General features: G+C 39.6%; 2 protein-coding genes across 3 annotated transcripts in view; both read right to left on the bottom strand.

The window, feature by feature from the left end:
• LOC110063501 (tRNA-dihydrouridine(16/17) synthase [NAD(P)(+)]-like) overlaps nt 1-5,404 on the bottom strand; it is a 55,766-nt gene extending 50,362 nt beyond the window's left edge. For both annotated transcript variants that reach the window (XM_089290619.1, XM_020770496.2), the window contains exons 1-6: nt 5,109-5,404; nt 3,619-3,727; nt 2,593-2,643; nt 2,148-2,260; nt 410-492; nt 38-141 (exon numbers count right to left, since the gene is read on the bottom strand). In XM_089290619.1, coding sequence (XP_089146745.1) covers nt 38-141; nt 410-492; nt 2,148-2,260; nt 2,593-2,643; nt 3,619-3,727; nt 5,109-5,342 — 694 coding nt within the window. In that variant the 5' untranslated portion in view covers nt 5,343-5,404. The remainder of the gene's footprint in view (nt 1-37; nt 142-409; nt 493-2,147; nt 2,261-2,592; nt 2,644-3,618; nt 3,728-5,108) is intronic.
• Nucleotides 5,405-6,988: 1,584 nt separating this feature from the next.
• Nucleotides 6,989-12,950, bottom strand: LOC110063421 (THO complex subunit 4-like). Its single transcript, XM_020770406.2, has 6 exons — nt 12,713-12,950; nt 12,455-12,610; nt 11,712-11,859; nt 10,191-10,266; nt 9,464-9,617; nt 6,989-8,466 (listed from the first exon to the last, which is right to left on the bottom strand). Exons 1-6 carry the CDS (start codon nt 12,884-12,886, stop codon nt 8,440-8,442), a joined length of 735 nt encoding a protein of 244 aa, XP_020626065.2. The 5' UTR covers nt 12,887-12,950; the 3' UTR covers nt 6,989-8,439.
• Nucleotides 12,951-15,125: the final 2,175 nt, after the last annotated feature.

The following is a 15,125-nucleotide window of genomic DNA, read 5'->3' as shown; positions in this document are numbered from 1 at the left end:
AGGTATATGTGGTGTGAAATCACTACAAACTACAAACCTGCTGACATTACTCCATCTACTCCTGTATAGACCATACATCTCTCCACATCCCGCAAGTATTGAATATTTCCATTAGCAAAGACAGGGATTGACACATTTTCCCTATTAAATAGAAAAGGAACTCAGAAATGCTCTAGAGATATATAACTTTGAGAATTAGTTAAGTTAAGTTAAGAATTAAGCGTTAATCTTATCATGTTAAATTATAATTTCTTCAGTATTGCCAGTGCTCATAATCAGTAATTTTGTTTGAAATGATGAAGGATCAGTGATGGACAATAATTTCAAAAAACTGACCAGATGTGACAATGATATCATACAACTTTAGAACTGTCAGTGAGTAAACATTTAATAAAAAACTTCTACTTACTTTACTGTTTTGATTACATCCCAGTTTGCTAAGCCAGTGTTCAGACCCTTTTGTTCCCTTGTGCGTCCATGAATAGTCAGTAGCTAGTCACAAAGAAAATAAAATATTATCTTCAAGTATTTTTAATTAGTTATTTAATATTTTTAATTCAACACTAGGTTATGAGTGCTCAAAATCCCCATGCAACTGGACTTGTAACCTAAGGTAAACAACTGTATCGCTAAAATGGAGGATGGGTGCCTGAGACATCCAGGAGCTTCCACTATTGGCAGCCAGCTGCTAGATGAAGACTGCTCCCATGGCTGGCAAATCCTGGCAACCCAGCCATGAGCCCCCACACAGTAAGAGGAACAGGCACCTGTCACACAGTTGAAATAGTGGAAAGAGGGAGGGAAAGTGATGGGAGGGGAACTGCCTGGGTGATGAGCTGCCACACTACAAAAACGCCAGAAAATGCCTCCTACAATCCACGCTACAATCCATGCTACAATCCACGAGCATGTGGAATTCCGACACGTGCGCATATGTGTCGACACCGCTGACTACCAGAGGAACACAAGCACTCTTTGTTGTTAACTCCGTTAAATTGTACTTAACAGCATTAAATCACATATGGGTTGCGCAAGTATACATATCAACTAATTTATTCAGTTTCGGCAACATTATTAACACCAGAAGGTAAGGTCTGTGTCAGGCCAAATACACTGTAATCCAAGCTGCCTGAGCCTGTTCCAGTTTCCGTAGCATTGACCAATTAGGAGCATTTCTACTCCCCCCTGGATTGGATGCTTGTCCATCACAGGGCTACCCTCCAGCATTAAATTTGCCATTGCACCCATTTATGTACATCTGGGTGGAGAGAGGCACTGTGACAGTAATGTGTCTCGCCCAAGAACACAACACAAAGACCCCCAACAGGGCTCAAACCTTGGCCACTCGAACCAGAGTTTGGCATGCAAACCATTTGTCATATGCACCTCCCTCAATCAATCAACACTGTGACTTGCAGATATACTCCATCACAAGTTACATACAGCTTCACAAAATGGGCATGTGCTCTTAAGTGTTCACAATAATAATGTTCATGCAAATGGACCTTTCTTTTTCTCTTAATTATAAAAAGAGTAAAGATATGCTCATAACTGACTCAAATGTCTTTAATAAACTAATTTAATAAACTGTTTGTTATTTTGTTAATGTTATGGCATGCAATAACGACATAAGACCATTTTGTGGGCAATCATGGACAGGGAATGTACTGGCAAGGCTCGGATATAACCTACCAACCAAATCAACCCGCCAGATGAGGGACCTCGGCATTTGGTGCCATGACCAGAGGGTGCTCCATGCCTGTACAGTAATGTGGATGTTGTTGTTGGAATAATGCTCTGGGGCCATGTTAACCCAGTCCGAGTAACAAATGCCCCCTCCCTGGCAGGGCTTCAGCACAGGGGAGGTACCCCTGATCAAAAGCAGCAATTCCCCACCCACAAATGTTGAGTATGGTGAGAAAGTACCCTGTGTGGAGCCCATAAACTGAGTTAAACCAGATCCCCCAAGCCGAAGTCGCCAGAGGAGGTGCAAGGATTGGGCACAGACATTCCTTCACCCCAAGGGTTAAGTGACAATGAGACAAGCCAGCTGTGGAGAGGCAGTATAAAAAAGAGCAAAGCAATGCACATTACTGACTCAAGCATCTTTAAATTAAAATAAACTGTTTGTTATTTTGTATATTTACCTGACAGCCTGCTTTCTCTAACATTTTTGCATATTTCACAGTTTTTTCCAGATCATCAAACACACGGATTTTACAGCTTATTGGAATGGACAGTTTCTCATTGAGTAAGCTAACTGGAAACAATAAAAAGTAAAAAAAAATAATAGACAAGAAATGACTAGGCTAGTTAAAAGTTTTCTTAAATATAACTCTGACCTGATGCCCAAGACTTTTGTTCAAAAAAGACTGATCAACAAATCGGCAATATAACCGTAAGAACATGCATGGAAATTTAAAGACTTTTGCTGGCTGCTGGCTGTAATCTACAGATATAAATCTTTGTAACCTAGCAAATATCTCTAAACTTAATATTAATAATAATGTTAGAACTAATGTCAACTTAAGCTCGCAAAAATTCAAAATTTAAATTTAGCTCTACAAATTACTAACAGTAACCCTAACTTACCCATGGAAGCTATTAATTCCCACTCATCTTGTAAAAATGCCCCATAGTGACCTAAAGGATTAAAAGCAGAAGTGAGGCTGTTTTGTATGGTTAGCTCAATTCAAGATATCCTTTAAAATACCTGACATGACCATGTTGTTTAATCATGTGTTGGTTTAATAACATGACAGCCTTATGTACCCACTCAACTAGACAGTGTGATAAAAGGAGATGATAATGATGATGATATTACCAACACTAATAACAAAACAAGTAATCTTCCAAGATTGATCTTATTACATGTATACACCATTGTGTTGCTGACAAGTTTGGTAGAAATACAAGACAGGTGATACCCTGGATAACAGGGACAAATCAGAATTTTTTTTTTATTAGCATTGGTATCACCGGCTGATGCAAAATTCAAAATTCAAAAGTACAGTCACCGTTTTTTGGGCTGTTCCCTCTTGAATGTTTATTTAAAAATAACTCTACAAGGGCAGTTGCCAATCTTACATGTACATGTAACTTGCTTTAATTTATTCATGTATTGAAAAGTACACCCTAGAGATGTGCCCTTGTACCCTCAAGAATTTTTTATCAACAAATTGAAATAAACTAGGAACCTGGGAACAAGTGTACTAAAGGCATACACGGTCAACTGTTAATCGATACTGTCAATCACACTCTTAATCAACCCTTGATCAACCCCCGATCAACACTCCATCGACACCTCAGTTGACACTTGCTTGACATCTTGGTCAACAGTCGGTCAAGAGTCAACTAACTTTCTATCAATCTATATAAGTCAATCGACAATCAGCCGTCTATTGATCAACTTTTGATTGACAGTCGACCGAGTATCAGTCGGGATTATTGAGTGTCAATAATTGATATGAGTCAATTGTGGGTCGATCGAGGGTATCGATCAACACCCGATCGCAGATGCCTTTAGTACAAATGATCTGGAACCTGGAGCTTTGAACAAGGCTAAAAGCTGTGTAGCATCAAATCTAGCTTATAAGCATATACTTAGATGTAGACTACCTCTTCTTGCTATTATCTGTGGACATCCAAGGTTCAAATCAATTCCATCACAGTATGGTTCCACTAACTGAGCAGCTTTGAGAAAAATTTCTGGATCATTTGCACAAAACTAAGAACAAAACAATACAATAATAACAATAATAATAATAATAATATAATGATAATAATAATAATAATAATAATAATAATAATTAGCAATTATTGCTCTTAAAGCTGGCACAGTTCTATAACAAACTGTCAACTGCACTATTACCAAATTATCCTATCTGACAACTGGAAGCGATGGACCATGCTGCAGGAGTTGGAAAAAGTGAGCTACTCCTGGGAGAGAGCCAAAGTATTGGCAAAGAGACATGTGCATTAGAGCTAGCGTACTAGTTGATGCCCTAAACTCCTCCCGGGGTGATAAAGGATTAAAATGATAATGACATCTGGATAAAATATTCCTACTATCTCTGTCATCTATGTAAGCTTGAAGAAGACTAATTTAAACACTGAAAATCCAAAGTAGGATTCTGATAAATGTACAATAGAGAGCTCTGGATATAGCAGTCAGCCCTCAGCTAACTAAATGTATGTCCGATTTAATTCACAAAATGCCAGGTATACCTGGAAATGAGCTCAGATACATATGTAGTAAGTATACAGCTAGCTCCATGAGCAGGTAAGATGAACCAAATCCTACGCCGTGATTGGCTACCCGAGTAGGCAAGATGGCACTAACTTGCCAGCTTGGGACTACCCGATGTGCCCCACAACAAAAAATTTCCCAAAAGCCATACAATAATTAAAATCCTTTACTGACCAAGCTTGTTCAGTCAAGATGACTGGATATCCCCCTCATTCTTTTTTTGAGAGTTTATTGACCTCGACTCCATCTCGGTCCATGCCAAAAAAAGAACTTGGCCAATATCCAGCAATCCTGATCTCATGCTTGGTCAATGACCCAGATATATTGTTCCATGCACTGCAGCTGCAACCTGCATTGCTCTGGCTAAAGATGAATGTAATCTCTGGCCTACAGGGTCTAACAGTATCTGTTTTTATGTCTGAGTAGCGAAGTAAAAGTTTGGAAAACCCTCAATTGGTTATGATTTGAGAAGAAAAATATTGAAACCCTGTATTGAAATAGAATGAATGCAGAATGGGAAAGTGTTGCATAGCAACTAATGAATAAATGCGACATGTACCTTACATCAGCCTAGAACTGGATTGTGTTTAGTACAACGATACACTACAAAGTAATGATGCTACAGAACACAATATCTGATTAGTTCCCCGAGACTTTCCACAGCAGGCATACATCAATGTAAGCTTAAAAGTTTGAATTAAAGTCGCCACATGTTTCACCTGTGAGTACAGCTGATTCAAACAATTCAAAGAGAGAATGGAAATATAAGCTTAACTGCCAGTTTCATTTCATTTTTGGAAGACGTGTACGAGCAAGGCTGGATTATAAAGTCAAATGAAGTAAGTAAAAGGAACTGTACCTGTACAATCAATGGTCTATCTTCTTTACAAGTCTGAAAAGATTCCTTCCTGTAAAACAAATCCTTCACAAACAGGCCGGCGTGAATCATTGGCGTGTAGCACAACTGTACGCCATATTTCCGGCTCAAAAGTCGCCAGGGTAGTTCAGATTGATCCACCATAGGAGCCACAATGTATTTTGGAGACTTGAGAACGTGTTCCCAATACTCGTAGCTTTTATATTTTGGAGCCATTTTTGCTTCCTCTTCCTTGAGGTTGCATCACTTAGAAAGAATACCGCTGGTTACTAACCTAGGCAAACAAACTCGGCCCAGGCTCTCTTCCGACAGGCTGTCTGCCTTTCACCAACGAGGCGAGCACATGGTAGGATGGGAATACGGATCGGAAGAGCAATCCCCGGAGGGAGAGGGGGGGGGGCACTGCCATATATGGGCTATATAGGTATGTGCTGCTGTGAAGGGTAGGGTTTTCAAGCAGTTTACTCTAGGATGTTACCTGTTACCTATCTTCTTCGTGCCGTGTGGCACATAAGGCCTCAACACAATCCCGCCAACCAGCTCTGTCAGCCGCTGCGATTTGTACCTCACTCCAGTTCTTCCATCCAGCTTTTTCCCTTTCTCTCTCTGCTGTCTTCCTCCATGTTTTCTTTGGTCTACCCCGTCATCCTATTCTGTTCCTGGGGTCATTAGTGGTTTGTTCAGCTCCTGAGCATCCTCTCGGCTTTGGCTCAAGGGCGTCATACTTTGCCTACCTAAGCAAGGTACCACATTGGCCCCAAGAGAAGGTTGCCTTCGAGTGTTTAAGGTTTCTGTAATCTGCTTTGTTTTAAGGGGGCGGGTGATTGACCCACCGCCCAACCCCCAACCTGGATGGAGGACCAGGGGCTGTTCTTTGTCTGGTCTCTACCCCTCGACCAATCCGGCATGGTTAGACCTGCCAGGGACTTCAGTCCCAGCCGGCACAGCTCTTAGGGTCATTGAGACACCCAAGCCTCACCACCACTACAAGGTGACAGCCCAAGGTGAAGTTACTCTAGGATAGGGTATATAAATCAGAGCGTTTGGGTCTAGAAAAGGGTATAATTTTTCACAAAATTGACTAGTAGGTTGAAGATTTTATCTAGACTAAGGAAACCAGGAATTGCCACTCAAAAATATAAAAAATCAAATCGGCGAGTTTAAATTTACGCAAATCAGCCTCAACAGTGTCGATAGATGGGGGGATTTGGGGAGTTTACTCTAGTATAGGGTAGCAAAATTCAGCCTAATTAGCTCTGGTATAGGCTAAGGGTTCCAGGGTCCCAGTGGCACATCCCCACCCAGAAATTCCCAAAGTACCCCCCCAGGAGCAATCCTTGTGCCTCTGTTTCAAGACGAGTCCTCATGCAAAGCCTTTCTTATCAAAATGATTCAGATTTGCATCAAAAATGAACCTGTAGGTGGAACTCATTTTCATATGAATGGTTTCGCATGTAGACTCGTTTTGACACAAAGGCAAAAGGAAATTCGAAAATGACCTATTCTGCAGGGTATAACTTCAGATAAGTTAAAGATATTATAACAAAAAGATTTCTGGGCTTTCCAACCCAGGTTTTGGCATAAATCAAACTTTTGACTCTGCAAATTTTCTTTGATGTTACTTGCTATAGAGGTTTTCATACGTACATACATACACTTCATTTATGCTCAAAATTTACAGAGTAGCTGTAGAACTAAAATCTTGGAGAACATAAGTTACAAAAAGAAAAAAAATTATAATAATTTTCTGTAACCTGGTTTGACATACACAAGGGTGGACATCGAGTGACGAGAGGGAGGGAGGGAAGACTGTATATTTTATCTAAGCAACTTTTTATCATTCAGTTGCAAGAGAAAAGACCTTGTTTACTCCTTAGAAACACCATTTATTGCTCCATTACAAAGTCCTATATTAGAAATAGTACAAGAATTTTACTGCAAACATTACAACAATCTTCATCTAGTGGAACCCCATTAATCCAACCACTGATGCAAATTAAAATCTGGGCTTGATTACCAGCTGTTGTTTGGGAAAGGAGCCTGCACTTCTCCCCAAAGGAAAAGATGATTAGGGACCAGACCTGACAGAACAACAGAACTCAAGCCTAACTGTCTGCATTAAAAGTCTACTTATGATAAGGAATAAGGACAATACAGGCCAAGAAACAGTTGCCATAAAAACTAGGTGATTAATCAGGGTTACACTGGATTTAAAATGATGCAGAATCAGAATTTCCTTTGGGTTTTGGTTCAAAAAAGGCACGACTAAAACTTCTACATGAAATATTTATTGTGAGAAGGGAAGTCTGTTAGGGTAATCTTGTATTCTTCTGAATCCAAAAACCAGCTGATATTTTAAACAAGGGATGTTCATAACAGTCATACTGGAATGTAACCTATTGACATCAAATTTGTTTCACTTTTAAAAAAGTTTTCATAGACCTCAATGTTTCAACATGGCTAATAGGATTATTCAAGCAATCCTACTTGACAACAAGACATTATCATCCCCCTTTATCACGGATAACTTCAATGTAATTAATCCAAAATGTGCTGCTCCAGAAATATCCACACCCTCCCCATGAACGGAATTGGCTGGAACCCCTAATGCCTTCAGAAATTCTACTGTAGGTCTCACAACTTTGTCTTTGAAATCTTCCTGCCATGATGTAATTTCAGATCATTGTTCTTGCAGTGGGCATGGATATTTTCTGAAACTGCACAATGGACAAACATATCTGCACTACACTTATTCGTGTTAACTAGCAAGTTCTTGTTTCAGAACAGCAAGAAAATGTTTGAATGGAGAGTTTCTTGCTGCAAATAGTGCCTACAAATATACAGTGCAGAAGCATTGACCTCTTAAAAATCCAATCCTTTCTCGGTATGGTACTCTCTTTAAAATCTACAACAGCAATGACTGACCCTGCTAAAAAAATTCTCTTTTGTCTGTTTTGGTACTCAAAGTATACTTCAGTAAGCGACTACAATTAAAAGCCAATGTCATAACACTTGTACAGATACATGTACTATGAAATAAAAATCCCATATCAAACAAAACAGGATTTAAGACAAGACTTAGACTAATGTATTCACTGTTTTCAGAAATGATGGCTTGATCACATAACAGTAGTCAGGAAAGCCTTGACAATGTATCCCAAATTTGTCAATTTAAACAAAGAAGAGGTCTGATTCAAGCAAATCATCATTTTACAAAACCTTTCACAAGGCAAATATTAAATAGCTTAAAGTTAGGTTTCCATGTCTTGTGAAGAAGGTGAATATCAGCTGTCAAGTCATGGAAGATTTTCACTCAGTCTTCCTCCATATCAACATCTCCCTGCAAATAAAACAACAGGAAGATTTTAATCTTACAACTGATAGAATTCCTGTCTTGCTCAACCTATTCTAACATGGTCTCAAAATTCTCTCTAGCCACACAGTTAACACTGTCCACCTCCTTACTCATTCTATTTATGATCCTGACGCCAACCAACTATTTAAAGAATTAGGCTGGGGCAATTTAGAAACTTGATGTCAAAAACTACAGGCTGAGACAGTCTATAAGTCCTTAACTGGCCTTGCACCCAATTATTTGTCCTCGAAATTCATTCAGTGGAGTGATGTGATTACTTCTTACAATTTGCGTGATTCTGATATCCTGATTCTGATTCTCATTCCCTTGCCATGTACTAACCATTTCAAAAATAGCTTTGGCTATAGTGGTGCAGTCCTCTAGAACAGTCTACCCTCAGCTGCTAGGTAAGCAACATCTCTGACTAATTTCCGAGGATTGTTAATTAATTCCGACACAGCATTCATGTCAAACAGGCTTTAATTTAGTTTAATTTTCTTTAATAGTTAGCAATATTTTAAATTATAGAAGATTAATCTATTAAGATTAATTACATAGTCTTTCGTAATAAGTTGTAGCTTTTATATTAAATTGTTAATGCCTGACGTATTTACCGTGTTTTTAAATAAAGATGATGATGATGATGATGATGATAAAGTATATTATTTGACAAAATGTTTGTAACTTTCTAATTCCATAATTTTGGAACAGCAATATTTGACAACCCTTTTGGCAATTTGGAGAAATTTTCTAAATATATCTATTATTCCATATCCTATTTTCTTTTCTAGAGTTTCAAAATTTCACAAATACGTTCAAATTTACGACACCGCAAAGGTTTCACAAAATATGATAGAGTCCTAGTCAAGGAAAGGAGAAACATTATTTATCTCACTCACTACCAGAATAGAATTCATGTTGATTATTGGAACTACTTAGTAATAATTCAATATTGGAGAAAATTCAGAGAAAGCTTGCGTACCACTTCATGGTAAGCATCTAATTCAGCATCAAGATCCTCTGCAGTCACATTCGCTCTCTGGGAACCACCACCACCTCTGCTCCCTCTCCCTCTACCACGCCCTCTACCTCTTCCACGGTTACCACCTCTGCTTTGGCCAAACTGCTGACGCCTTCTACAAGAAGAGAAACAAATTGTAACAAAATTAATCTTGTCATAACTTGACTGTTACAAACATGTTTAACAACAAGGATGTCATTGAGGGCTGGCTGTCGGCTGAGGTCACCACTGAACTGAAAGTGAACTCAAATCTAGCTGAAATTTCGTAGAAAATCAAAGACTTGGGTGAACTTTGGAATTGCTATGGAGAGAAAAGCCAGCTGGGATTGTTAATGAGCTGGCTTAGTGCCTTCTTAGCTACATCCCTCTTATAACATTATAGAAACGTAACTTCCCTAAAGCAACTGTGATAATGTCAAGTTAACAGGCTCATCTTATTCCTCTCAACATTATATAGAATTCTTGGAAACTTTATCTAGGTTGTCAAAGAGCTATAGTGACATCCTTGCAAATTACATTATCACTACTGACTGGGCAGCAAGAAACTTACATCCAATCTAGCGATGATATTTAATCTAATCACTGACAATTTTATCACTTCCTTATCACTGGGCACTCAGTCACTCAGTCTTGCACAGCTTTGAAATCCTTTGGAAAAAATATAAAATAAATTTCATCACAATATTACCTTTGACCTTGTTGTTGGAAGCCACCTGATCCAACATTAGATGCACTTGTAACTAATTCAATAATCATCTCCCTTCCTGAAAGACAAACATAGATTCATTAGAATGATGACAGCAGATTACTCAAGGACAGTGGTCCATGCTGCTTGATTGTTCCAAATTCAAGCTTTCTGTATGGATTTCTCTGAGTGCAAATTCCAACAACAAAGTGCACCACTAAGATTGTCTAAACTATATCCCTCAGAACATCTCATCATGGCAACTAGCAGATCTTCAACCACATTCACTTTTTTACATTGTTTAGGAATTTAACCTCTTGTTTTTTTGTTTTGTTTTTGTTTTTATCAATGACAGCAAGTAAAGTTCAACACCTTTCCAAGATTGCATTACTGTGAATTAATTTTTATACATTTCACACACATCCAAAAGCTTTTTGACTCTAAAAAACTTAACCAATGTAATCATTCAATTTTATGGTTATCAACTTCACTAGGATCAGATTGAAAATTAAACGAATACTTCATCATGATCAGCTTGACAATTAAATGAATACAAAAATTACATATATTATATGTATACCCTGAGAAGACAGACACATCTTATTATACACACAAAGAATAATCCTTAAGTAGAGAAATGTGAGATTTCAAGCTGAAAATTCCATACTTTCACCGACAATAACTGGTTTTCAGCCAAAATGTTCCAGCCCACCAGTAGCCAGAAAACTGATAAAAAACGACATAGAACAAAACAGAGTACTAACTAACAGTTTAACAATCTTAACTCTTCATAGGCATGTTGTTGTCAACATTGTACTCAATGAATCAATCACACAAACCTTGTTTACAGTGTAACCAGGATGAAAATCGACAGTTTATCTCTTTGATTTAACAAGCATTTCTCTGATGCAAGCCCGGCCCAATTCCCCCAGGGGATTCTGGGTAAAAGTAAAGTGAAGTTTCTAATGCGAGACTCAGATCAACCTGCCAAGTGGAATTTACTGACAACAAATCACTTTTTGGGCAAAACCTGTGGGACAATACGAGAGAGCCAGACTGAATCAAAAGCAAGGCAGAGTGAAGAGCAGGCTATGTTCTGTATTATCTGACCCCCCCCTCCCATGGCTGCATACAGTATGAAATTTTCCAGCTTTACATGTTGACCCCACAAAGATAAATTAGTTGATAAGATGTGTCTATTTTCTCTTGCTACTAAGCAAGAATTCAGCAAACAAACCAGCTAGGAAGACATCATGTTCAATATTACCAGAAAAAGACAGACTGAAATGGCTCCATCGCAAGATGACTCCAGTGTGAAACTATGAAGCCAAGGCCATGTTTTTGACACCTGGAGAGGCATGCCATGGGACATCTGAAGTTGGACTGCTTTGGGTGTGTTGCATAGTTTGAGCCTTAACAGTAACCAAGCCCATTCAATGGCCGAGGACTGCTGCAGCTTGCTGAGGTCTTACCAGCCAGGTGATGCTGACCAGCCTCAATGAATAAAAATTAAAAATATTTTACCATCAAGTGGAACTCCGTTATATTGTTTCATGGCACGTTGTGCATCATCTCGTCGTTGGAAAATCACCTCAGCTGTACCAAGGGATCGACCAGAAGCATCATAATGGACTGTGGCCTTCTTCAGAGCTCCAAACTCACTGAACAGCTCCTATAACATAACCCAGAACAACGCTTTAGAAAATTATTGCTGACTGGTTCAAGATTACAATTGAAATTCCTAGTCACACTGGTTGTGGCGTGGAATTTATCAGCATTTTGTTTGAAGTTTATAAAATAAAAAAAGAATGTAGACTTCCCAACATCGTGGAAAACTTGAAGGCACTTAAGGGCCTTTACAGAGGAGAGAAAAAGAAACAAAGCCCCGTGATGAGCTGGTGTTCAAATGCAATAAGAAATCAGTTAAGATTTCAGGAGAATGTCCATCAAGAAGTTTATTGTCTCATCTGCCTCGGATCAGCCATACGTGTCTTAAATTTTGTCGAGTAGGTTTCACGGCTCTAGATAACTCCGACACCTTTAGTTTAGCGCGGCAAAATACTTTAAGTCAGGAGATTTTGGACGGAAATGCGAGCTGTGAAACAAAGTAAGCTTACAGCATACCAGCTAGCGACGACCAAACAACTTTTCAACGTTAAAATCTCCCCTCGTCGCACCAGTTTGTCATGGTGTCTTAAAGATTCTGCCATATCGCTACGTTAATCTGATAAATGAAGTGAAAATGCTTAACGCAGTCTCAAGCTTACCTGAATATCTGAATCAGAAACACCAAAATCCAAGTTGGAAATGTGAAGTTTACAGCCTGTTGAGATGCCGCCACCAGCACTACGATTCCGTCCTCCTCTGAAACCACTGTCGCCGTCAAAAAGGTCATGCTGCCATCTGTCTGGTAACTGTTTAGGCTGGAAATAGATGTAAAGTTAGCAAACGCGACATCAAAGTAGATCGTGACAGGAAAAAGGTTCAAAGTGATGCCGTGTTCGATAGAAATTCTTGACACTTACTCTAGAATAAGGAGTCGATCTATTCTTGTTAATTCGTCCTCTGCCGCCTCTAACTGGTCCTCCACCTCCTCTGCCTCGTCTACCACGTCCTCCTCTTCCACCTCTGGTATTTTTCTTGTTCTGTTTGATGATATCGTCCAAAGACATGTCCACTTTCTCGATCTTCGCAGCCATTTTGTTCCGTTGCTGGTGGCCTCGTGCGTGTTCAAGTGACGCGATGAAAAAAATTATGGGATTTGGAACTGTTGCCTCGTTTGCATGTCCTTTTTCAAGCGCCAGCGGTGATAGGCTCGATTACTAGCCGCTGTTCGGGAAAAGAGCCCGCGCTCCTCCCCCGAACTCAGGGCTGGACTCGTGGACTTGGCATTGTTAATTTCAACCAATAAGAAATCTGCCTGCCTGAATCGAGCAGGCTGCATAAATTAGCTTTCTCGCAGTAGCAAAGGAGTTGTTCGATGTGACGTGCGATCGCATTTGTGGGATATTTAACCAAATACCGTCAACTGATGAAATCTTGCCTGATCTAAACCATAGTAGTATATACAACACGAAAAATAGTCAACAGGCTTATACGTTAGAATCTATATTTGAATCATGTGGTACCAGAATATGAGATAACGAGCAAAGTAAACAAAGGGAGGAATAAACGCAAACATCGATTTCAAGAAACAAAACACCCAGTCAAATTGATGTGTACCTTAGTCTTCTTGAAGAGAAGCAACACCAGTCTCTGACAAAGCCAGACAAAATTAAATTTTTAAATGAGCCAAAGCAAACCGAACAAGCAAAACATAAACATGGTGTCAACACCATTTACACCAACATATTGTGACCTTTGACATGACAGTTGCTACAGTATAGTCAAACAGCTCTGCTCTACTTTAAAAAAAAAAAAAAAAAAAAAAAAAAACTCTTCTATAGAACACAGCATGTAAAGCCCTTCCGCAACAATAATGTGAAAAAACGCCACAAATTTTACGAGCCGTAGGCGTCATGTGTGCCTGCCTATGATTGTCATCAGATGACATTTCCGGCCACCTGAAGCGCCGCAAGAATTACATTATGAAGATACGTCACAGACATGCTTTGCCGCTCACGCGTCTAGCCGTCTCTTCTCGGGGAGGAACGTAGACCGGACTCGAGAAAGCGGCGGAAATCGAGCCTACAACGGTGATAAAATGACGAATTTGTTTGCGGCTTCCGGCTTTTGTAAAAGGGCGCATTAATTATTTTTGTTCGCTTCATTTTTCGTTTGAACTTGTCGGCATGGCTGCAAGTCTTTTTGTTTTTTTCTTCTTTCTTTTATTTTTCTTAAAAGGTGACATCAAAGATTCCCTAACAACAACCTGTCCGACGGATCACACAGCTTTCGGCCCGTTCTTGTGTCGCACATGCACCCACAGTTGTTCGTCCCGAAACACCCTTGAAAAATCTCCCAAACGAACATATTTTGATGTAGTACATGCAAACTTGCGCGACAACTGCTCGCCCGCAAAATGTGCTTTCTATATAACATGAACGCAAGGTCCCTGCTAAGAGCAAACAACGAATATTGGACAAAAATAGAACACCAGCTACAACTGAATTTCTGATGAACTCAGTGAAGTGAAACTGGCGACCGTGAATTACACAACATTGCGCTGTTTCGAATGCTACTGTTTGTATTCAGTGTTGGGGAACATGCAAAATGCAAAACATGCAGGGGGCGCGTGTATCTGAGTGCGGCACTCGTAGAGGGAAAACTCTGCCACTGACGCGCGCTTTTCATCCGGCCGAGCTGATCAAAGGACCGGTGTCCGCTTTATGAAAAATAACCATTGGTTTACAGATAGATAGGGCATCCAACTTCAGTTAAATAAATAGTCCAGGCCTCTTGAACTCACGCTGACTGAACTCTTCCTGCTGCGCCCATGGCAGGGTAGAGTTCTGGAGCTTCCTGGGGTCCCGCCTGGACTATAACGCAGCCGGCACTAGTCACACGGTCGGCTCGAATAAAGTAAAGAAATCGAATCCTTTGTTTCAGTGCCGCTAGCCCACTACATTATTTAATATCATGGCGACATAGTTTGTACGCCAGTGGTCTCTTTATTTAATTAATGGAGGAAAACAATACCATCGGTGGAGAAGAAAGAATGAAAAACTGTGGCGTTCATGATATAATAGCGTTGTGTTCAAAAAGTTGAATGAGTTGGATAGATCTCTAAAGCATTTTTTTTTTTTCGTATCAAAACAAGTTTTGCAGCGCAAGCTTTAGGGAGCCACCCGCCTCAGTGCACACTTGTTCCAAGATCTTGCGTTATCTTTCCGTCGTTGCAAAGGATTGTTAAACTCAATCGGTCTGCTTTGTTTCGTATGTTTTAAAACAAAAATACGTTTGTACCCTTGGTCATTGGCAGGAAGCATCTGAAACTGT

The sequence above is a fragment of the Orbicella faveolata genome, unplaced genomic scaffold, assembly GCF_042242905.1.
Source record: "Orbicella faveolata isolate gen_17 unplaced genomic scaffold, um_ofav_v1 contig_2, whole genome shotgun sequence".
Taxonomy (NCBI): Eukaryota; Metazoa; Cnidaria; class Anthozoa; order Scleractinia; family Merulinidae; genus Orbicella; species Orbicella faveolata.
The sequence above is the reverse complement of the archived record's forward strand: the minus strand, read 5'-3'. Positions and strand labels throughout refer to the sequence as shown.

What these genes read in the sequence shown, in the direction of transcription:
- LOC110063421 (XM_020770406.2), bottom strand. Translation starts at nt 12,886, where the DNA reads ATGGCTGCGAAGATCGAGAAAGTGGACATGTCTTTGGACGATATCATC. An exon ending in GATCGACTCCTTATTCTAGA is followed by an intron (nt 12,611 to 12,712) that starts GTAAGTGTCAAG and finishes ATCTATTTCCAG; the next exon opens with CCTAAACAGTTACCAGACAG. An exon ending in TTTCTGATTCAGATATTCAG is followed by an intron (nt 11,860 to 12,454) that starts GTAAGCTTGAGA and finishes GTTATGTTATAG; the next exon opens with GAGCTGTTCAGTGAGTTTGG.